Below are 23,472 nucleotides of genomic sequence, written 5' to 3' on the forward strand. Positions count from 1 at the left end.
ACAGCTAAGTCTCTCTCTCGATTCAAAATGTTGAGATCCAGCAACAAGCAAGAGCAAGATAGCCAGTAACAAATTAAACTGCAGACCAGCTTAATGCGGGTACTGGTCTTCCGCTTTATGGTTTTTTAAATCAGAGATTTCCTTCTCCTAGAAAAGTTGCCTTCACCACAGCTTACGGGAACCCTCTCTACCCCAATACAAATATACACACACACAAATATACACGTGTGTATAGATATATATATATATATATATATATATATATATATATATATATATACACACACACACACATACTAATTACTTTGTCTTAACAGACATTAGCCATCCCAATGCTCCCTACCAATCTCATCAAAGATATCAGGTCAATCCTCAGCAATACTTAAACCCCGTCCGTGAGCCCGAAGATGACTTTTCAGGCCAGCATTAGACTTGAACAGTTTGCCACACAGATGGCAGAGAAAGTTGCACGTTAAAACTTGTTTCACTTCTCGCTCCGTTTTTTTTGCTCACTTTGCTCATGGCATGTGATTGTTTTATGGTTAATGTAAACCGCTTTTATGAGGAGCACGCAATTACAAGCCTCACATTTCCAGCTCTTCAATTCAATGGGCAAAATCGACCATGTATGTATATATATATATATATATATATATATATATATATATATATATATATATATATATATAATAATAGACATTTTACCCATTAAAAACAGGCAAAAGTTATAGCCTATTAACTTACAATGAGTGTTTTATACCAAATTGATGGTTAAATTCAATCTCTGCATCTTTTAATAATTACGGTCTTTACCCATCAACCAAGGAAAATACATAAAGAAAATAAAAGATGAGGCTCTATCTGCATCAGTGTGAATGTAGCAATCCCACAGTGTGATAACAATCCAACAAAGATATTATCATGAGATACTGCTGGGGGGCTCTGGCCCAGTTGTAATGATGCATCGGCCCCCTAAACCATGTTTGAACGCAGAGTTATCATCTGATGAAGGCTTTGTTGGAAGCAATGCTGCTGTGCAAGCAACAGTTATTGTATAAACATTTTATAGTGTTACTTGGGAATTAATGCAAACCACAACGGACACCTGTTCTCCGTCCTAAACCACATATCACCATTTTTATTCTTATTCTTTTTACTTACTTTGACTTGAATCATCCTATGCCAGTCAGTGTAGGTGAAACGTTGACAAATTCAAAGTTGGTGTTGTGACTTAGTTATTTTCTTTTCTTATTATATATATATATATATATATATATATATATATATAAGAGCAAATAGTTAAAAAAATAAACACTTTGAAAAAGAGTTAAAAACATATTTAATTTGAAAAGGAAACACTAAATAAGTGGATAGTCTTTAATCCGCGGAGTTTCGAAGAAATACTTTCCCTTCTCATCAGAGGGTAGGAATTAGCAAAATGCGGGATCGGATTTTGCATGCAAAAGTATTTGATGAAACTGCAAGTAAGTCAAAGATCTTACTTGATAACAAAAAGTGAAGCAGAAGGAATAGGGTGAAGAAAAAGGTGATTTCACGTGACCTTAACTTGGCACAGATTTCATCAGGCGATATCATTTATTTTTAATCAGTTTATTGTGAAACTAAAGGGAACTAAACCTGATTTTTTTTTAAAAGTTTATTCCTTTAGGCCGATGCATTTCTCAGGGAATCTATAAAAACGAGTTGCCTGTGTATGTGTCCAGAGAGAGGAAGCAGCTGGTCAGATAAGAAAAGGGAGCATAGAGAAAAATAGAGATAGAAGCTTTAATAGAAATATATTACACTGAGTAACCTTGCAAGCTCACATCTAAAAGGGAACCAAACCATATAGATATGACAAACCTTAGGCACAATATCCATTTTACTGCAGATTCATGGATCATTCAATTCTTAAAAGGTTAGAAAAAAAATTTATAAAATCTGCGTACTGTCTATGTTTTAATATTTTTTTTTTTAATGTGAAGTGGGGTGCTACTGGTGTTAAATTAAATCAACTTAACACATGCATAAAGTAGGAAATCATAAGCACTCACACATAATTATATCCACTGGAACCTTGTCCCAGTAATTTTAAAAGAACTTCAAGGCAGGTATTCCGTAACCTGATATTATGAGCTGAAGGTGTGTCACATGACTGAATTCCATCTGAAAAAAAAAATATATATACAAATTAAAAACAAAATATATACAATAAAATAATATTGATAAAATAGTAAGCTTGCATTATAGTCAACAACTGAAAAAAAAATAAAAGACAAAACAAAATATATAGCAGATAACTTTTACCAAAAGGGAAAATATGATGGGAAAAAATTGAAATCTGCTTCATTCGAAACCTTAACCCTGTTCTAATAATTATTTTTTAAAAAACAAATATTTTCACCTGGTCAAAATGATAAGACCACTGATAATTTATCTAACAAAAGGCAATTATAAATTATTAAAAGGGGTCTCAGTATTTAGGATAGCCTCCATTATTACGAATTACTTCAAAAATTCTCTTCAGCATGCTTGCAACTATGTTTTTTATCAGTTGCGAAGGAATTTTATCCCATGTACTGAAAACTGAATCAGAAAGTTCATACTGGGTTTCATCCTTGAACACTTCTTTTGCCATCCTTCCCCAAAGATTTTTAATGGGATTGAGGTCCGGAGAACATGCTGGATGATCTAACAATTCGATATTATCTGAAGAAAAATAAGTATGTATTGCAGCATTGTCTTGCTGGAAAATCCAATTTCTTCCACACAGACGTGGACCTTCAGTCCTGATAGAAGCATTTTCAAGCATTGAAATGATGTTTGCCGGCCTTTCACTAGTTGCAACTTTAGGGTCCCAGCTGATGAGAAAGCACCCCAGATCATTAAAGACCCTACTCCACAATGCCAAGTTGAAAAAGTCTCTTTGGGCAAATTTTTATCATGCCAATAGTGTTGAAATCCATCTGGACCATCTAGATTAAACTTTTTCTCATCGGAGCAAATTACATTTTCCCACTTCTCTTCATCCCAAGTCTGGTATTTGGCGGCATATTTAAGTCGGTTAGTTTTGTGCTGTTCAAGAAGACGTGGTTTCTGCAGTCGCTTTAAATGATTGAAACCCTTCATTTTCTGATGCCTTCTGATGGTTTTAGGACTACATTCTGCTGCTGTTTGGCTTTTCAATCGACTTGAGCTCATACTGGTGTTTTTTTTTAAACTTCTGATACGGCGATCCAGTGATGGGGTTATTTTTTTTGGTCGACCTGGACTCTTTTTGTGCCTATATTGATTTGGATTTCTTAAAAAATTTGTGATGACAGTTTTGCTACGATTCACTTCGTTTGCAATGGATCTATGGGAGAGTCCACCCCTATTAAGCTTAAAGATCCTTCCTCTCTCAAATTGTGATAATGGTTTCCCTTTTGCCATTTATAATTTAGTAAGATGTTTTTTATCCACTAACAAATTGCTTTTACTAACATAGAAAGCTTTTCATATTCATTTTTTCAAAACTAGTCGGTTTTATTAAAGTGGTCTTATCATTTTGACCAGGTGAAAATGTTTGTTTTTTTAAAAAATAATTACTAGATCAGAGTTAAGGTTTCGAATGAAGCAGATTTCATTTTTTCCATCATATTTTCCCTTTTGGCACTGGTTTCAACCATTTGTTTGATTAAAAATTGGATAATATGTGTAAATGCTTACTTTCTGAAGTGATCTTATGATTTTGACCAGGACTGTATATATATATATATATCTATATATATGAGAGAGCTATAGATATACACACACATTGCTCTTTATTATAGAAGTGAAGGATTAGACCACATTTTTAGATCTAAAAAAGTGACAAGAAAATACTTGTTCAATTTTAGAAGCGGGTTCAGTTGTCTATTCATCATAAAAATAGACTACTCGATTTTACAACTGGTCTTTTGTCAAATTAATTTGGTTCGTCAACTCCTTTTAAGTATTTTATGCAGAGGTATTATTTTACGCAAGACTTGCACAGAAACTGAAGCCCACTTTCAAAAATTAAACAGGCAAGGAATAATTATATCATCAAGAAATATATTACATTGACTGTATGCAACAAATAACTTCTTTTTTTTTTTACAGTGAAAAGAGGAGATACATCCAAAGATGGAGTACTGTTCCCACATTTGGGGAAGTGCTGCTCAGAGTACTCTTTTTAAGTTAAAGTTCAAAACTGACTTTGCAATCTAGTAAGAGAATATTTCTTCTATTCTGTACATTTCCTTTCTTATTTTTCTCTATTAGTATTTCCATGGAAAGTGCTTAACTGAGCTCTAATATCTGGTTTCTCTGTATAAGACATTTGCAAAAAGCTTTACATTCTTCTTTCATGTGCTTAACACCAAATGGAATTTCCATGAACAGAGTTTCTTTCAATTTCCTATTTGTGAAACGTGATTGCTTCCATGCAAATTACAGCATGGCTGTCTTCAAATCTATTGTCAACAAGTATTTGTTGCATTTTTTTGCACTGTTTAAGAATTAAGGAACTCACCTGGATGTTCTTCAGGACTGTCTGGCTCACCACTAAGAGTGCTGGAACCGCTAAGATTAATTGCCTTCTCACTGGCGGAAAACGGAGGAATGGTAGACACGAGGAACTGTCCCAACCTGAAAATATCAAAGCATAACAGAAAATAAATGTTTCCAGAAATCACTGTACAAGTCTAAGAGAAATTATTTATAAAAGTTAAGCAATATATATATATATATATATATATATATATATTAAGTAATGTGATTTATAATTTAAAAGTTTTAAAATTTTTAAAATTTAAAAATCAAAATTTAATTAAATTAAAAATCAGTTTCATAAGAAGGAACAACAACAAAGTCAATTATCTGTACGATCGTTTCGGAAATCTATATATATATATCTAAATTACAACGAGCATTTCCTGTATTTTAATTAAACTAGTAATTTCACTATTACATTAAAATACACTTAGCTCTTTAGACTATTATTCTAATCTCCTTTAAATTATATATTATATATATATATATTATATATATATATACATACATATACACACACACACACACACACACACACACACACACACACACACACACACACATACTAGCTGGGAGAGAGGGGATGCCCGATCACAAAATATGGTTAAATATGATATTTTAACAGAGGCAATTCCAAAAAAAAAAACAACAACAAAAACAAGACTTGGGTGCCATGTTATCGTGATTAAAACAAAAAAATTCTGCGTGGTGGGCACGTGCAAGAAAGTTGAGAATTTTAAAAGATAGGAGAAAGAAAAAGTTATTAAAAGAAAAAAATGCTGCATGCTGAACGCAAATTTGAAAAACTTAAGTTTGTAAGTGAACATGTTATCAAATGAACCACGATGACACACATGTTATCACGTTGCAAATTTAGCTTTTTAAAATGAAACAACTAATAGACTGTTCACGCATGCATGATTTACAAACAGTGTCAAAACTAAGATTTTATCTGGTTTCCCCCTTCAAACAAAATGGCATTTCTACATGAAATAATCAATGATTTTTTTTCTAATTTTTCGATATTATGTATCTGAGAGATTGCTCTTTCTAACACTATCAGGTTCATGCCATTTCAATGCGGATGACAAAAGTTTTTAGCCGACATACAAACATAAATACACAAACAACTGAGATTTATATAACAGACTAGCGGGGATGCCTGGCATTGCCCAGGTGTAAAAGAAAAAAAAAATTTGGTAGGGAGGTAGGCTCGGAGCCTTGAGGCAAACAGCTTGACAACTTACCATGGTGCTACACGAGCAGAGAAGTGAGGAAAGTTGAAATTAAATGTTTAAAACAAAAAAATGAATGTGAACGTGTGGATTTCTAGGTCAAACATCACACCATAGTAATAGAGAAAATTAAACCACAGCACAAATTTTGTAATATAATAAAAGATTCAGATGACCTCGTTTCGTAAATCAGATATATTATAATCTAGACAGTTTATAAAAAGTTGTAAGATTTAGTGACTCCTCCGGATGCCCCCTCCCACCTAAAAAAGCTTTGGCGGACATACAAAAAAATGCACACAAACACACATTTTCGCTTTTATATAATAGATAATTGATTAATTAAGGTCAAGTATATTGTTACCATGAACTACAAACCAATATTTTTTTAAAGTGCTCTATATGTGTGTAGAGCAATAATACGACTGCTTCCATTTTCCATTTTGATTTTCAGCTGTATTCTGGGAAGATTTTTTTTTTATTATTTTCTTACTGCGATATTCATTTGGAGTCCTAACGACAACGTAGAAATAACGAAACATGCTCATGAATGTGTAGCAACATATTACTGCTTATGTAAAAACAAATACAGAGTGTGTGTATATATATATATATATATATATATATATATTGTAGAATAGAAAGTTGTTTCATTCTAACATTTAAAACAATTTTATCGAATCATCTCCGTAAAAGGAATAAAAAAAGTGTTAGCAATGGAAGAAAACCATGAATTAAAACCAAAAAGGTTAGAAATTTCACGTGGTGTTAAATGAATGTCCCGTCAGCAAAAAAAAAAAATGTTCATTTACAAAATCAGGATCGTGTGTGCGTGTTATAAGTCCATGTGTATGCAGCTATAGTAGCCATGTTGAATCTATACTGCTATATGTTGACTCCCAGGTCCGGACAGCCTAGGGGAGGAGGAGAGTACACCCTAAGAGAGAAGATTGGAGTTAGAAGAACTCCTCTGAAAGGGGTCAGCTAGCTTTGGTCTTCTGACCAGAAAAGAGGAAGCAAACTGTGTGTTAACCATTTTTTATCAACTTCCATCATGAAAGATGGCCTCCGATTGGGCAAATGCAAAGGAAGTTAAATGCTTGCACTAATCAGCACTGAACTTAGAAACTAAACATTAAAACTCATAAACATAAGCTGTCGCAACTGTTGCTATTGTGGTCGTCTGTAATCATTACCGCTGCTACACTATAACTTTATATAATTTGATGTAAAACTCGGTTTATTCTTTTGGATTTATAAGTAAACTTAAGCCTGATAGGTAGTTCTGTATTAGTTAATAAATGAAAATAATTGTTTTTAACATGAAATTACCTTAAAAGAGAGTTGGAATCAGAGGCTCCCTGCAGCAGTACAGATATTACACTGGCAATAGTCTGAATTGTCTGGTGCGATAATTTGTGGTCTTTGAGAATGTGCAGTAGACGTGACACCAGACCAACTTCACGCATCAGATGCATGTTGCTCTTTAGGTCACTAGAAAAAGAAAATGAGATAAAGATTACTTTTTTTTTTTTTTTTTTTTTAAATGGAAACAAAAATGTTAGACAAAAACAAAACTAAATCAATTATTAGTAATTTCTGCTTCAGACTCATCAACCAAAACCGAAAGATCAAAAATCTCCTTATTTTTTTTCTTTTTTTCAATTAAAAACATTAGGAAAATGTATATTTAGAAACTATTATAAACATTTATGAAAATAAATATTCCAATGTGAAAAAAGAAATGTGGTTTACCTTGACTCCGTGAGAAGTTCATAAAAATGTTCGTAGAGTGAACGTTGAAGATCACCGGGGGCCTCATGCCACACCTAAATAAATACAAAGTTTTTAAATGTCTTAAAAGCATTTTACAAAAAGAATATTTAAACCCCCTACTAACTGTCTAAAAAAAAAAACTGAAGGGCGTGTATGTGTATTTAGATAACTTCTTTTCATTTTAGCAAACATTGTTAAAAAAACAGTGAAGCATGCATGGTCCCCATGAGTGCACTGTAAACAGGGCATAAAAAAATGACCAAGTTCAGCACCCCTCTCCCATTTAGCCCCCAAAGTCTCCAGGTGACATCAAATCCTGGTGAAAATGAAAAAACAGTGCAGTTTCAGGTCTTAACATATGTAAATTTGAGTTCTGCACCATGCAAAAAAAGAAATGCCTAAGTTCATCATTTGCACCCTCCTCATTTAGCCCCAAAAGTCCCCAGGGCCTTAACATATTTAAATTTGAGCTCAGCACCATGCAAAACTGTTAAATAGACATACACAGAAAATTTTGGACAAATATGGTAAAATAGTCCCAAAAATGGATTATTTTTATGAGCCCTAAAAGAGCCTCTGGGGTACACCCAAGAGTTATTGTGAAGTATAGACAAAAAAAAATTATATAGAAATCAGTTAATTACAACTTTTCAGAAAGTTTTATAAAAATCCAAGGCATCAATTTTTCAGTTACATTTTTACTCATATCATATTTAATGTTTGTGCAAAATTTCAAAAAATTCCAAGGTGTAGTCATTGAGAAAAGTGCAGACAACTGAACGGACAAGGGTGAATTTACAAACTCCTGCTTAATTATACCACATTTATTTTTTCAATATTTATGATCTTTTGTGTTAAAATCAAAAAAATTATTATAATATGCCTCTTTGGCTAAAGAACTGTAATGAGTATCATTCTGGTCAAGCAAAGAACTGTAAGTCTGCCATTCAACATTATGAAAGCGAGTATCAAAATAATAAACATTATTATTGCTCATAAATTAAACTTGTGTTGTTTTGATTTGGATGTGATTCTTTGTTGCAGCATTAAAATGGATCATGTAGGGGCAGTCACAACATGTAGGACAATCACAACAATGCAGTGAATGAATACACACCACATGTTTACATTTCTTCTGCTATTTACTTTGAAAACATAATTTTGATAAAACAAAAAAAAATGAATCTTGTCAGTCATTTTTTTTTCCTGGTTTTATTTACTTACTTCTAGATCGCAGAGAAGGTCCTCAAAAGCTGACCTATTTGGGATGACACAGCTCTCCCGCCCACTATCCACTGTGCCAACCAGGGAGAAGGTCAAGTGAAGAATGTGACTGTTCAAAAGATGTCGTTTTTTCTTGAATAACATTGCCAAAGTCTGAAAAAAAAAAAAAAAAAAAATTAAAATAAAATAAATAAATAACATTGCTAAAGTCTGTAAAAAAAAAAATTAAAAAAAATAAGTAAAATGAATAAATAAAAGCATTCTTAAATTAGAAGTCACAACTGTAGCGGATTTAGACTTGGGGGGGGGGTCACCACTTATAGGTACAGTTCAACAAGAACTTGTTTATATTGGATTTGAAAGCTATGATGTTGTATTCAACTGGGAAGCAGGCCAGCGGAACAGTATTCCATAGGCGGGTATATTTGGGAAAGAAGCTTTATTCATGGAATCTGAATTTAGATTGAGTTACAGATAGAAAGTGGGGGAAATCATATATAGTGGTTGGAGCTAGTTTTTGATATTTTTGTTCGATTGTGCTTCGGACACCAACCCATAAGTTCTTAGTTTTTTCAAAGATAATAGAGAAGTTAAATTTTAAAATTTAGAAAATTGAATAATGTTATATAATTTTGGGGATCAATTAGAGTTTAATGACCCCAATAGATGGGGGAAACAAGAGGAACAGGTTTGGTAGAAGCTGATTGCTGTTTTATTGTTTCACCCATCAGCTGGGGTTCTTAAACCATGATTGATTCAAATTTTTTATTAAATAAAATTTTTTTTTTCTTAGACTTTTGTTATTAAGACCACTTTTTCAAAGAAGAAAACTCCCCCCCCTCTTTGTTGAGAGAGAAAAATGTATATGTCTGACATTGTTGATAGTCATTGTAGAGTTTGAATCAATGCGTGTTGTGTGGTTGGTGTGAATTTTTAAATTCGCACCAACCTTGCAACACACATCTTGTCTGGAGCGATTTCCGTAGAGAAAAGATTGAAATATATAAACCTATATACATACTTAACTTTATATAAATAAATGCGTGTGTGTGTGTGTGTGTGTATTTTATTTACATGCTATAAATGAAAATTCCATTCAATGGTATCCAGGTTTCATTAGTTTGAAAAGCAGAATTGCAAAACAAAGAGCCAATACATTTATCAGCCATTAAAATAGAGATGAGGAATCTGAAAATTACTAAAGAAAAAAAAAAAACTGATTCTGCTCCCCCCCCCACTTTTTTATGACCCCCTCCCCCATAAAAACTAATAATAATTTTTCATCAAATCTGTTCTTCAGATGCTGCACTTCAATTTCTTGTTCTCTCTCAGTGCATGAGAAATCCTTCACGACTGAGACAATTTTAATTTTTGTTCCTTTTCCCCCCATGTTAAAGAACGACCCTGGTGTGTAACTCCGTCCTGTGGGGGAGGGGGAGGGATTGTAACTAGGAATGATATTATTATATTTATCTTTATCACATTTTCTTGTATTCTGATACATTTAAAGTAGTGTTTGGATGGAAGGGTTTGAGTGACACTCTAAAGGTCAGAAGTGATCTAAAAACTGAAATTGACAAAACCATGTGACTTCCGACCAGAGATTTCTCAGCCTCTTCCTAATCTAAGGGAATAATAGAGAAGAACACAGGTTGCTAAGATACCGGTGGGTTATTCCCACTGATGCAGAGAGACCCAAACATTGGGAGGCAAAAGCTCTATGCTGAGCCGAATTCCACATAAATAAATACAAGATTCGGTTGTCGACCCTATACCTATCTCGTATGATAGAGACGATGAGGAGAGTAAAATCCTTTCATTGTTCGTTATGTTATTTGTTGTTGTTACATTTGTGAATGTATGAATAAAATCTGTGTATTTGGGCGTATTTTCTCCTTATTCTGTGTCCCTTATTATGCCAAATCCGGGGGTAATTGCGCCAACTAAAAAAGTTCTCTTTATATGCGTGGTTGCCAAAAGAGCACTTGTAGCTAGTTAGTGCAATTATCCCCGGACTTGGCATAATTACCACAAAGTACCATACATATATTTATGTTTTTCCTTTGCAGATAAAAGTAATAAAACCTAATACAAAACCGACAACTGAAGCAACTGGAGACAAAATGTTACTGGAGCTCCAATGAGGACAGTCATATACAATATAGCTAAGAGCAGCAAGATAAACAATCAGTCTCTCTCTCTTTCTTGTTCTCCATTTTGGTGGTTCTGCTAAGTTTTTGGGATTAGCATGAGGGTGATATACACAAAACTCAAGTACCATTCAATAAAATGTAAAATAGTATGTAAGTAAAACATATACTGCTCTTTATATTATGACCGAGCACTATAGTGTATTTTCTTTATTGAGACGAGGGAAAATGTTTATAATCGGCCAAGTATTGGTTAAGAACTATTATGATTACCTGGTATCCTCGGATGCGGTCCATATCCCACATTGCCGACTTGTTACTTCGGACCACACAGACCAGAGCTTTGACGGCAGCGTACAAACCTTCAACATCAGTTGCCATCGCAATCAGGCCCAACAGGGCTCCTGTGCCGCCCACATTCTCAAGCATTTTGGCAACAGGACGAGGACAAAAGGTTCGCACACCTGAAATAAGGAGAAGACAAAAAACATTTAAATAAAACGTGCATTATATTACAATGGTAACAGAATTGTACAAAATATCTTAGATTCTGTTTTCTATTTCTTTTCAAGTTGGGGTGGCATTCTTAGGGGGAATGGGGCAATAGGCTCAGCCTGTACCTCAAGATACATGAAGACTAAGAATTTATAAATGCAAGAATACTAGTACTGGCAAATGAGATTATATAAAGGTTTGTATGTATTAGTGATGGGGTGATTCTGATATCCTGATTCAGATACAATTCCTATTCCTTTAAAACCTCCAAATATTGAGCTATAGAAAAAAAAATGGGGGTGGGGGTACCATAAAAGAAATATGCATATATTTTCACCAAAATAAAAATACACTTGTTTGGGTGTAGGGAGGGTCTATAGATTTTAGTTTTACTGATAGTTTAAATATCTATCCTATTTTATTAATACTATCAACTGAAAATTAAGTTTTAAATAAAAACAAATAAACACAAAATAATTAAAAGAATCGTTTTCTGGCATCAGAAAATAAGCTCAAATTTTTCTGATACCGATACCTTAAAAGGTTCTGCTTTTTTTCGATTTCCAGTTCTAATTAATCGTCCCAACATTGGTGTGCATATACATCTGATTAAAAGTCACAAATGACAAAACAAATGTTGGTTATTTTTTTGATACATATTGTCCTGAATGAGTAATATATGAAATTTTGAAAAAAATTCTTCATTCTTGGATCCTAAACTGGAACCGATTTCATTGGAGGGGGGGATAATAACCACGCAAGACAGGAAAATTATCGATTCGTCATCCCAATGCCAGGATGAAGAGTTATTACCATCCAACTGGGAGATAACTGCGTCAATCATCCACGCAGAGGCCATTAAAAGAAAATGGACATATACCATGTACTTTGAATTAAATGAAAGAATTAAATCTCAAATCACCTAAAACTCCCAAGGAATCGCCATATAAAATGCTATCCACATGGAAGAATATGAAGATGATATCTGGCGCACAAAATTCTCACATCAACGAGGACAACACCAACCAAACTGAGATTAAGAAAAAAACTAACATATGGCGATATGTTCGCATCAACAAACTTTTCGCAAACCCAACACTGGCCATTTGATTTTGTTTATCTGCAGATAAGTACCCCTTTATAATACCCCCATCTCCTACCCCCCCTAATCCCATCTCCTTTCATATCTTTTTCGGAACTCATTCCATGATGACGCTAATATAATTTTTTTTTACCTTATTCTTTTTTATTTTATTTGCTTTGTTTGTTCAACCCCACTCTGAGCCATTGGGGTGTTGTATTAAATTTCAAAATATAAAATTAAAATTAATTTTTTTGAAGGTGAAGACAAAAGGAAAGGCAACGAGAAAAGGAGGAGAAAGTGAAAGGAGGAGGAAAAGGAGGAGAAGTAAGTGAAGGAAAAGGAAAAGATATAAAACAGAAGCTAAAGAAAGAAGTGAAGAAAAAAGGAGGAGTGAGAAGAAGGACAGGGAGGAGTGGGGAGAAGAAGGACAGGGAGGAGTGGGGAGAAGAAGGACAGGGAGGAGTGGGGAGAAGAAGGACAGGGAGGAGTGGGGAGAAGAAGGACAGGGAGGAGTGGGGAGAAGAAGGACAGGGAGGAGTGGGGAGAAGAAGGACAGGGAGGAGTGGGGAGAAGAAGAAAGAGAGAAGAATGAGGAGTGAGAAGAGGAGGAAAAGTGGGAAGAGGGGGAAGAGGAGGAAGAGTGGGAGGAAGAGGAGGAAAAAGGAGGAGTAAGAAGAAATCTTTCAAATAAATGCAACAGGCTCAGAAGTAAAAACTAAATAAAGGCAATAAATGTGAAATGGTCGTACCAAGATACCCCATGAGTATAGCACCAAGACTCCGTGCTGGTCCACTGAGGTGTCCTGCTGAATTATGAATGATACGAATGGGTGTAGCATTCTCATGAGAGCCCATTGCCAGCTGAAACGAAACAATCATAAATTAATAATAGGTCATGACTGAAAAACCATAAATACACACAATCAGTGTGGAAGTATGAAGTAAAAATAATTCAGTTCAAGAAATTTGTCTAAAAACAAAACAAGCAGACATGATTGCTTATATTACTTGTATTGATCAGATTACTGTTCTCATCTTGAGTGTTTTTTGTGCAATGTTTCAGTCGGTTTGACCTTTGACCATCAAAGGTTTGTTGATGTTTGCACCAAAACATTGCACAAATAACACTCAAGATGAAAACAACAATAATAATAATAATAATAATAATAATAATAATGTTTAATACAAATAACATAAAACAATCAGCACTCATCTAAAATATCCAGAACTTTAAGCATGCATGAGTTACCATGTAGGGAAGGAGGGATGCGGTCAGAAATTTAGAAAAATAAGATACAGCGTGTCTGCATCTGTCCAATTTTGTCTTGAATTACTAAATCGTTGGCACATTTACGACATCTTCTGGAAGTTCAGCAGAAAATTGTGAGGAGTTAGCGATGTATGCGAAAACTCATAGTTTTGGAAACAGAAAAAAGTAGCTTTCTAACATCCACTCAAATCCCATTTCCATTTTACCATAAAGTAATGAAAAATGTATGCTATTTTTTTTTATTACATGGACACACTAGCATTGGGTCCAATAAAAATTTGAAAAAAATTTGATATTCTTTTTATTTCAGAACCATTTGAAATATTCAGCAGTAGTTGCAATGGATAGATGTAGTTGTTGTTAAGCATCATTCATTCCATTTGAATCAGATTATTGTTGGCATTCGTTTCCTCAATATCTTTCCAGTTAGAATTCTTTCTAGAAAGAAATGGGGTACATACAAAAGGAACCACGTGAAGGTTGCCAACATCCCTAAATAAAAGTGTTTCTGTGGGACAAGCTGGATTTGAACTTGGCACACACAAGTTGTCAGCCCATATCGTTAACCACGTAGCCACCATCACGTCCCAGCTGTTGCTGTTTAATATTGGTGTGTTTGAGAGCTTGAAACCATGAAAGCACTGGAATGATTAGTATTATCATGATTTGCAGCAGATTAAAAAATTCCGAAACCTTAGTTGCAGCTGCCCCTAGAATAACTAGAATGCTATGACATGCGAGCTGGAAAATTGCGACGGAGTTGTGGAAGCAATTGGTATGTTTGGAAACAAAATTTACAGATAAAACGGAAATTTTATTTTATTTATTTTATTTTTTTTTTACATGGAGGTCACCACTTATCAAGGCCCGAAGACCACTCAGGGATAAGGATTATTGCGTGTACAGTAATCAATGAGATAGTATTGTAGTAATCATTAGTATTGGGGGTTTTGATAGAGTGTCTTACTTAAGGGGGTGGTTTGTCAGGAGTTTGTTTATGTTGGACTTGAAGACGTCCAAGTTGTAATCAGGTGGGAAACAGGCAAGCGGCAGAGAGTTCCACTGGCATGCAGTTCTAAGAAAGAAGCTTTGTTCATGGAATCTACGTTTGGATTTAGGCACAGATAAAGAGTGGGGAAAATTATTGACAGTAGTTTTAGCCAGACGGGTGTTTTTCGTGAAAGATTGGCGAGGGGGGGATGAGGGATTGGAGCTCAGACGAGCACCTGCCATGGAAATAACGATAAAACAAAGACAGGCTCGCAACGTCTCTTCTGTGGGAGAGAGGATGCAGGGAAGAGAAAAGGGCATTCCCCACTAAACCAAGAAGTCTATTTTGTACTCTGTCGAGGCAGGATAGGCTGTTTTTAGCAGCTCCTGCCCAGATGTGGCAGCAGTACTCCATCCTTGAACGTACTTGGCTTTTATGCAGATAGAGAATTGTATCAGTAGTGAGATATCTTCTGGAGCAGTAGAAGGATCCCACCATTTTCCCAGCGTCCCTGGCAACAGATTTGATGTTAAGTGTTCCATTTCAGATCAGGAGTAAAGGTCAAACCCAGAAGCTTGTCAAAACTTAGAATGTTTACAAAAGATTTTTATTTTATGTAGAGTCAATTCTTTATTAAAATATGTTCTGGTTTCTAAGTAGTTGGAGGACTACTACCCTTATTGAAAAGAAGTAAGTTTATTCCACAGTCAGACTTTGTCATGGTTCATTTGAACTGTTAGTCAATAGACTTTATTATATGTAGACTGGTGGTTCAGGTGACAGAGTAGTCACCTCACATGTAAGTGACTTAGGTTTCGAATCCCAAGTTTGGATATGTTCTAGTGATGAGCTCAGAGCAGGACAAAACTTGAGCCTGGAACTTCTGGTCTGTGGCTGTCATGGTTTGTGTGAGTTGCGGCATTATTTGTGGAAATAATTAAATATATATATGTGACTTGTGGTTGCAAAATGTTTGCTTATGATGATATGTTTAGTGTATGGAATTAGTAGATAAGCATGAAAACAAATTAATTAAAAGAAAGACACAGACATTTCTAAAAGCACTAATATTTCAGTTGTTAAATCTGAACTTCATCTCTGTAGAATGATCAAAATCGAATTTAATATGTTTGTATATCTCTTAGACATGCTAAGGAGTCATAAATGATGAAACATTTGTCTGTAGGTTATTACATTTTAAAAATATAAGTCATTCCCCATCTGGAGGCATTACATTAGTGAAGGGAAAATTATTCCTATATATATAACTATAAATAAATGTAACATGCGCCCAGAGCAGAGATTGAACTCAAGTTTTGTAGTGCAATTCAACTCTGGTCTGTAGCTGAATACTTGATGCTTCGCTAGGGCTATAAAGGGTATGTTTTATCGTGATGCCATCAGTAGATGGGTTGCCTCCCACGGCTTAATAGAGGCCCATCTACCCTCGAAAGAAGGATAGACCGCGCCAGTTTCCCAATCTGGTATTTTACCCTATGGTCCATACAGTGTCTCGCCTTCCCAAATGGTCACCCATCTGGTACTGGCCAGGCTTGACATTACTTAACTTTGGTGATCTGGTGAGAACCGGTGTGTCAACGTGATTGTGCTGTATATAAACTATAATGTATAGTATGTAACTATAAATATATATATATATATAAGATATGCAATAAGTGCCAGCACATGACGACAGCAGAGAAGTATTGTGTAAAGGACAAAGATGCCAACGTGTTTCAAGCATAATGTTGGTTAACCAAAATCAAAAAATTCAGAACTTTTTGAAGTAATGAAACTGGTATCGGAATTACGACAAACAGCAAAACACACCTCTACTCTCTAGAGATCCCTAGATGTTGAAAAGTCTTCTACTCAAATAGTACTGACATGTAGAAGTTCAAGTGTAATGTGAACAGACATCTTGCTGCTCAACTCCCTATATAGTATCTCAATTCCCTATATAGTATCTCAACTCCCTATATGATATCTCAACTCCCTATATAGTATCCCTGCAAATTTAGTCCCAAATATAAATAGTAGCTCTTTAAATCCAAGTGACACTGTGCCTTGTTTGGGGTGAAAAAAAAAAATCCAGTAAAATCAGAAATAATTTAATTAATATTTTCCGATCCAGCTTGTTTTTCTTTAAAATAATATTTTTCTTTGTTGATACTAACGATAAAATGATAGATTTTTATTGCTTTTAAACTGACAGTAAAACCTATAAATTACCCCCCCTACACTGTATCTTTGTATTTGCTAAAATATATCCACATGAGTTTTCAAGGCAATCCAAAAGTTCTAAAATTAATCTGAAAATTTTTAAAAATTAAAAAAAATAAACCACTCTATAGCAATATATATTTAGAGATTTAAAAAGAATTGGAATCAGTAATTGTATCAGTATCGGAAAAAATATTGGAATTGTTCCATCACTAGCAAAGCATCACAAATTATTTGTGAAAAACACCTGCTTTTATGTTGGCTCATAATGATGCTACATACCTGTTTTGCAATCGACTTGCTGTCTACTTTGTTGTAAACTTTTCTAATTTTAGTGATGGTCATTTGCGAGATGGCATGAGCATGGACACCAAAAATAACTTTTTCTTCCGACACAAGCGAGGGTAGCACTTCATTCTCTGTAGGAGGAAAAAGAAATGAAAAAAATCTGTCATAAGTATTTGTTGTTTGAGACAAATTTTACATTGTTTAGAATGAAAAGAAAATTTCTGCTATGAGTATTTAAAAATAACATTAAATAATGAAAGCGTTTCATATAGATTTCATAAAATTAGAATTTTATGAAATCTATACTAATTTTTTTTACTTGACAAAATCGATTACATTTTTGTGACATTATCAGCTGATTTTTGTCAACACATATCCTAAAATGTTTTGTCTAGCTAGAGTTGTAAGCCATGTTTAGTTTCAACACAGTTTCCGATGGTTAGGTGTTCTATACAAGTTCTGAAGATGACTGGTTCTCAATAGACAGAACATGAATTAATTTTATTCATCAGTTCCTAGCAGCATCGTTTATAAATAGAATCTCCCGACTGTGCAGGATCACACCTCATTATCTATCAAAAATATTGCAACATTTTGTTAACAACATATATTGATTACCTGATAGAAACATCAATTACTGTAAACTGAATGGTGGATATTGATAAATGGTAATTACATATAAATTGCATGTTGCATCACCATTTTTCAAATTTCAGGGCTTGAACTTCTGTTTCTTCCAACTGGAATGTTCAGAGGCAGGGAGGCTTCTCTACGGATTCAAACTCAGCCAGCATGACTGTGTCCCAGCGACATTAATACCTGATCTCCATCTTTTTCAGGTCCTGATGGAATTTCTCCCCTCCTCATCACCCATTGAACCCAAGTTCTCAAGAAACCAGTCCATATGTGAAAATAGTGCATCGTGATGCTTATGCTGCAGCATGCATATTCTGAAAACAGTCATCATGCTGTTGACAAGTTCTGCATATTTTCTGGCTTGGTTTATTGAGTTTTCCAATTTCAAACTCTGGATCTCTGATGAGCTGCCAGATTTGAGGACCATCAAAGATGCCAGCTTTCAACTTCTCCATGGCCAATACTAAAGTCTGGCACAAGTAAATGAAGCAATCACAATCCTTGTCCAGAGTTTTCGTGAACTACTTGATTAAGCTGAGCTTGATGTGCAGTGGTGGGAAGAGTCTTCTGTCCAGACAGAAAGTCGTCGATGGTGTTCTTTTCTTTGCACGAATTCCTCCCACGCAAGCCAGTCCTTCTTTGCGCATGTTTTGCACCAATTGTTACAAAATTTAAAAGTTTTTATGACTTCAAACTGATCCCCTTTCGACATAATTATCCAGAACTATCGACCTGAATATTTCTAGTCATAAAAATAATCATTTCTATCATAAAAATGGCATTTTACCCTTTTTCTAAAATGCTCCATACTTGTGTACATGCAAACAAAAACGTAAAATCGACATGTGGTTATAACTTGACCTGATTGAGCAAAATCAATGTGATTTTTTAATTCAGATTCATCTTAAATCAGCTGAAAAAAAAAAAAAAAAAAAAAATGCAGACAACAGATTTATTGTTGACCAATTGTATAGACAAAAATAATAATTTAAAAAAGAAAACAGATGAAGAAAAAACACAGATGGAAAAAAAAAGACATGAAAAAAAAAGACACATGAAAAAAATGACACATGAAAAAAATGACCGATGAAAAAAATGACCGATGAAAAAAATGACCGATGAAAAAAATGACAGATGAAAAAAATGACAGATGAAAAAAATGACAGATGAAAAAAATGACCGATGAAAAAAATGACCGATGAAAAAAATGACAGATGAAAAAAATGACAGATGAAAAAAATGACAGATGAAAAAAATGACAGATGAAAAAAATGACAGATGAAAAAAATGACAGATGAAAAAAATGACAGATGAAAAAAATGACAGATGAAAAAAATGACAGATGAAACAAAAGACATGATAAAACTGACAAATGATAAAATAAAACCATGAAAATGACAAAAAAAAATGAAGAAAAATAACAAAAAATAGAAACAGACAAAAAAAAAAATGGAAAATACAAAAAGAAAACAAAAATATGAAGAAATCATAATGTGAACATACTGAGTAGTGCTGCTTGAAAACTTCCAATATAAACTGGTCCCAAATGGTACATTGTGTGGACAGTGTTCGTGGAAACAATATCTTCAAGAAGATGACATGGTCCTTGCTTCCAAGTAAGGCGTGATTGTCGGCGCAGTTGTGGGGGAGTTCCAATGTACGCAAACACTGTGGTGAATGCCGTGGGACTGGCTGTGCCACCAGCACCAAGATTCGGGGAAACATAATGGAGCTGAAAAGAAGAAGTTATATTCGTTAGAACAAAACTAAATCCAAAATGATAATGATCAAGAAAAAATTAATCCAAAAGAAAAAAAAAAAAAAAAAAAAGATGAAGTAAAAAAAATATCGGAACTAAGTTCTCCACACGCGGATGCACAGACACAAATGGACGACCTTAAGGTAAACACGATTATCGCCCTTCAACTCTAGTAACACCATGGCTTGCCACCAGGGGGCGATACAGCTACATTCACTTTCGTTTTGTATTATTCATCCTCTTTTCACTAGAACTCTCAATAAGTGAAGATCTGATGATAACAATCTCCAGTCTGGCGAATGCTAGTTCAACATCAACCTCGCCGTCGACCTCTCATCAAAATACAATGACGCAAATAACGTCACTCGTAATCTTTTCTCACTGAACTCTTACTATCTCTATTCTATTTACTCTTGTATTCTGATGTAAATAAATTTACTTTTGTTTTTATCGTATAATGTGTCTTCATTGCGTGACATTTGCTTCTTTGCCTACAACATGAGGATGGGATCGCCAATTACATAAGGCAATCCTGTCCTCTCCAAAAATATTTTAAAAAGGAAATAACCTGGGGGTTTTTTCTGTTGAGAAAGATAAAGTAAAAAGAAACAAGACTAAAAAATTTCAAGTTATGAAACAAAAAAAACAAAGGAAAGAAAAGAAAAACAAAGATCCCCAAAAAATAGAAGCAAAATGAAAAGAAAAAAAAACAAATAAAATGAAAGAAAAAAAAGCAACAAACTGAAAAAGAAAAAAAAAAAAAAAAGAAAGGAAAACAATGAAAAAAAAATTTTAAAAAACGAAGGAAAAAGAAATTTAAAAAACGAGGGAAAAAGAAAAAGCGCCCCCCCCCACCAAAAAAAACCCTTTCTTCCACCAAAAGATAAAAGAAATTTGAAACAAAAAAACATAAAAGATGAAAAGTGAAAACTAAAAAACTATAGACAAAAAAAAAAAGGAAAAAGAAATTGTTGGTTTCAAAAAAGAGATAACGGACCAACCGATAGGATAGCCTGATGGTGTTTCCCTTTGCAAACAAGTCACTTATTTGGGATGTAACTTGTGGCAACATTTTTGTGCCCACGTTAACAACAAAATAATCAATAAACCCTCGATAGACAGCAACATGAGCAGAGAACTGCAAGCAATCAAAATATGCTGACTTTTTAACAGATTTGTGTTCCAACTAATCGCAATGGAGACGAATGGAGTGATAGGCTCATCACATGCACCACTTCCTTAACAGCCTTGGTCTGTTAATGACACTGCACACTGAAAACTATTTTGAATTGAATTGACTTTATGAGCACCTCTCCATCACCACTATTCATGCTCTCAGTTTCGTAAGACATCCGATGAAGCTTCTTGATATTTGCATATTGGTTTTGAAAGAAAATATTTGGTTAAATTCAAAAACCTAATATCATCTTAACTTCCACCATATGTTGGTGAAATGTATACCAAGAAAAATTACTTTCTGATTAATGTTTATGTAATTTCAGTTAAATTTTAAAAGTTTATATAAAAACTAGTGTTTACTTTTAAATGCTTCTTTTTCAAAATGGTTTTATTTTCAATAACATGTTAAAATCAAAATATATTTTCTTAGTTTTTACTTTAACTTTTTTCTTCAGAATGGTTTTAAATACAAATATATTTAAGTTTACATAAAAAATAGTCTTTACTTTGAAATGATTTTGTTTATTAAAAAAAACTTGCATAAAAATGAAGAATTCTTGAATTTTGAATTCCAATTGAATAGAGAATTTGTAATATAAAATAAATAGCTAAACTATTTCACATCTAAAGTATTTTTTTAGTAACAAATCTGAAGAAAAAATTAACATTCTTAACTTTTCATTTATAAGGAAACTGAAAATCATTGCATAATAGACTTTTTTTTTTTTAATTTATTCAATTTATTTTCACCCCAAACAAGGCACAGTGCCACTTTGAAGCAGGGGGCTACTATCAGGGACTTAATTAGTGGAGTCATTATGAAGGGAGAGGAGTAGAAAGATGTTTGTTAACATTACACTTGAACTTCTGCATATCAGTGCAGTTGGGAAATCAGAATCCCGGAAGGGAGTACCAAAGACCTGCAGTTCTGGGGAAGAAACTATTGGAGTAAAAGGCTTTCTTGCACCTAGGGATCTCTACTGTAAAGGGATGAGACTTAGTAGCTTGTCGGGGGTAGTTACGTCGGGGAGGTACAAGTGTTTGCAGTTCGTCAGAGCATTCACCATTAAAGTATTTGTAGAACAGGCAGAGGGATGCAACATCTCGTCGATGGGACAGAGGCTGAAGCCTAGATGATAGTTCAGGACCTATCAGGTTGGCAATTCTCTTTTGAACCCTGTCCAGGAGTGAGAGACAAGCAGCAGATACACCAGCCCAGATGTGACAACAGTACTCCATACATGGGCGAATGGTGGCCTTATAGAGGTATAGGATACTGTCAGGCGTAAGTAGTTTTCTAGCACGGTAGAGGGAGCCAACCTTCCTTGCAGCAGCCTTGGCAATGCTCTCAATATATCTATTCCAGTTCATATTCCCTGTAAACGTTAGGCCGAGGAGTTTAAAAGAAGTACTTTCAGGCAATGTGTTCTTGGCGATTGCTATTGGCGGTAGAGAAGGTTTCTTGTAGTTATTGAAGGAAACAAGCTTAGTCTTAGCAGCATTGAATGTGACCATCAGCATGACTTCTGCTAAACGAAAAGTCAAAATGACGTAAGTTATTTTTTTAAAATTCAACCAAATATTTTATTGTTATTTGTCTCCCCATTAATTAATTGAACAAGGAACAGCATTAGACGGTAATTTTTATGTTTCCAATGTCTTTTCATAAAAGAAAAATGTTTATTTTGTCAATTAAACTTAATGTTAATCTTACCATCACAGGTGCATAACAGCATACACACATGCATCTTCGCTGTAACCCAGGTTTCATGGTTTGTGGTGCTGGATTCTGTTCCTCGATTGTTTATCGAGAACCATGCAGACACCAGTTTTGTTTTAAAGAGTTTATTTAACAGAACAAGAACAGAAAAAATTGCATGCGCATGAGAGAGAGAGGAAATGAATTGAAGAGAGAGATACCATTCACATATAGTGAGCTGTTGACTTTTGGCTACCTCTGCCAACCATTCTTGTCCCACCCACCCAGTTGATCAAGACTGCCACATTCTGCATCTGTTCTCATTGGTGTTGGCAGACCAAGATAGGTAGAACTGCTCTCCAAAGGAAGTGATGTAATTTCTTGATTTCTGCTTTTAGGTTCCCCCTCCTGCCTTTTAGACCGCTTCCCTTACTATATATCCATATATCTTCTCGAGATTAAAAATCTAAACTAAAAAAAAACAATCTGTATAGTGTATGTACCCCTGATGAAACAAAAACATCAGTAAGGAAAAAAAAAAGAAAAAAAAAATGTATTGTATTGTTTTTAAAAAAAAATCCTGATGAAGACTTTGTTATAAGCCGAAAATTTGAAACTTTAAATAAATGAATATTTGTTTATTCAAAAAATAATAATCCGCACGTGGTTGTTCTTCTAACCTCATGTTTTAAAAATATCATATTCGAAAAATCATGTAAATTTATCAAGTAGTTTTATTTTTATAAAATAATCATTTTAAAGCGATTAATGGAAATTCATAGACATTAAAATATAAATTTAGTATGAATTATTGTTGAATTATCTCCATTTACTTCTTTAAATTTTGGATACTCCTTGGATACTCATTAAATTTGATTTTCTTATTTAAAAATTAAACTACATAATTTT

The 23,472-nt window shown here is 34.1% G+C and overlaps 1 protein-coding gene across 4 annotated transcripts in view; it reads right to left on the reverse strand.

Moving 5' to 3' along the window:
- The window catches only part of LOC145266399 (WD repeat and FYVE domain-containing protein 3-like), a 447,754-nt gene that overhangs the window by 126,458 nt on the left and 297,824 nt on the right, over positions 1 to 23,472 (reverse strand). For all 4 annotated transcript variants that reach the window (XM_080122046.1, XM_080122045.1, XM_080122044.1 and 1 more), the window contains exons 23-31: positions 19,430 to 19,658; positions 17,285 to 17,421; positions 13,268 to 13,379; positions 11,213 to 11,403; positions 8,790 to 8,942; positions 7,545 to 7,618; positions 7,122 to 7,283; positions 4,535 to 4,650; positions 2,055 to 2,166 (exon numbers count right to left, since the gene is read on the reverse strand). In XM_080122046.1, the coding sequence (XP_079978172.1) occupies positions 2,055 to 2,166; positions 4,535 to 4,650; positions 7,122 to 7,283; positions 7,545 to 7,618; positions 8,790 to 8,942; positions 11,213 to 11,403; positions 13,268 to 13,379; positions 17,285 to 17,421; positions 19,430 to 19,658 (1,286 nt within the window). The remainder of the gene's footprint in view (positions 1 to 2,054; positions 2,167 to 4,534; positions 4,651 to 7,121; positions 7,284 to 7,544; positions 7,619 to 8,789; positions 8,943 to 11,212; positions 11,404 to 13,267; positions 13,380 to 17,284; positions 17,422 to 19,429; positions 19,659 to 23,472) is intronic.

Source organism: Euprymna scolopes, chromosome 41 (genome assembly GCF_053919585.1).
Source record: "Euprymna scolopes isolate OS-2025 chromosome 41, ASM5391958v1, whole genome shotgun sequence".
Classification (NCBI taxonomy): Eukaryota; Metazoa; Mollusca; class Cephalopoda; order Sepiida; family Sepiolidae; genus Euprymna; species Euprymna scolopes.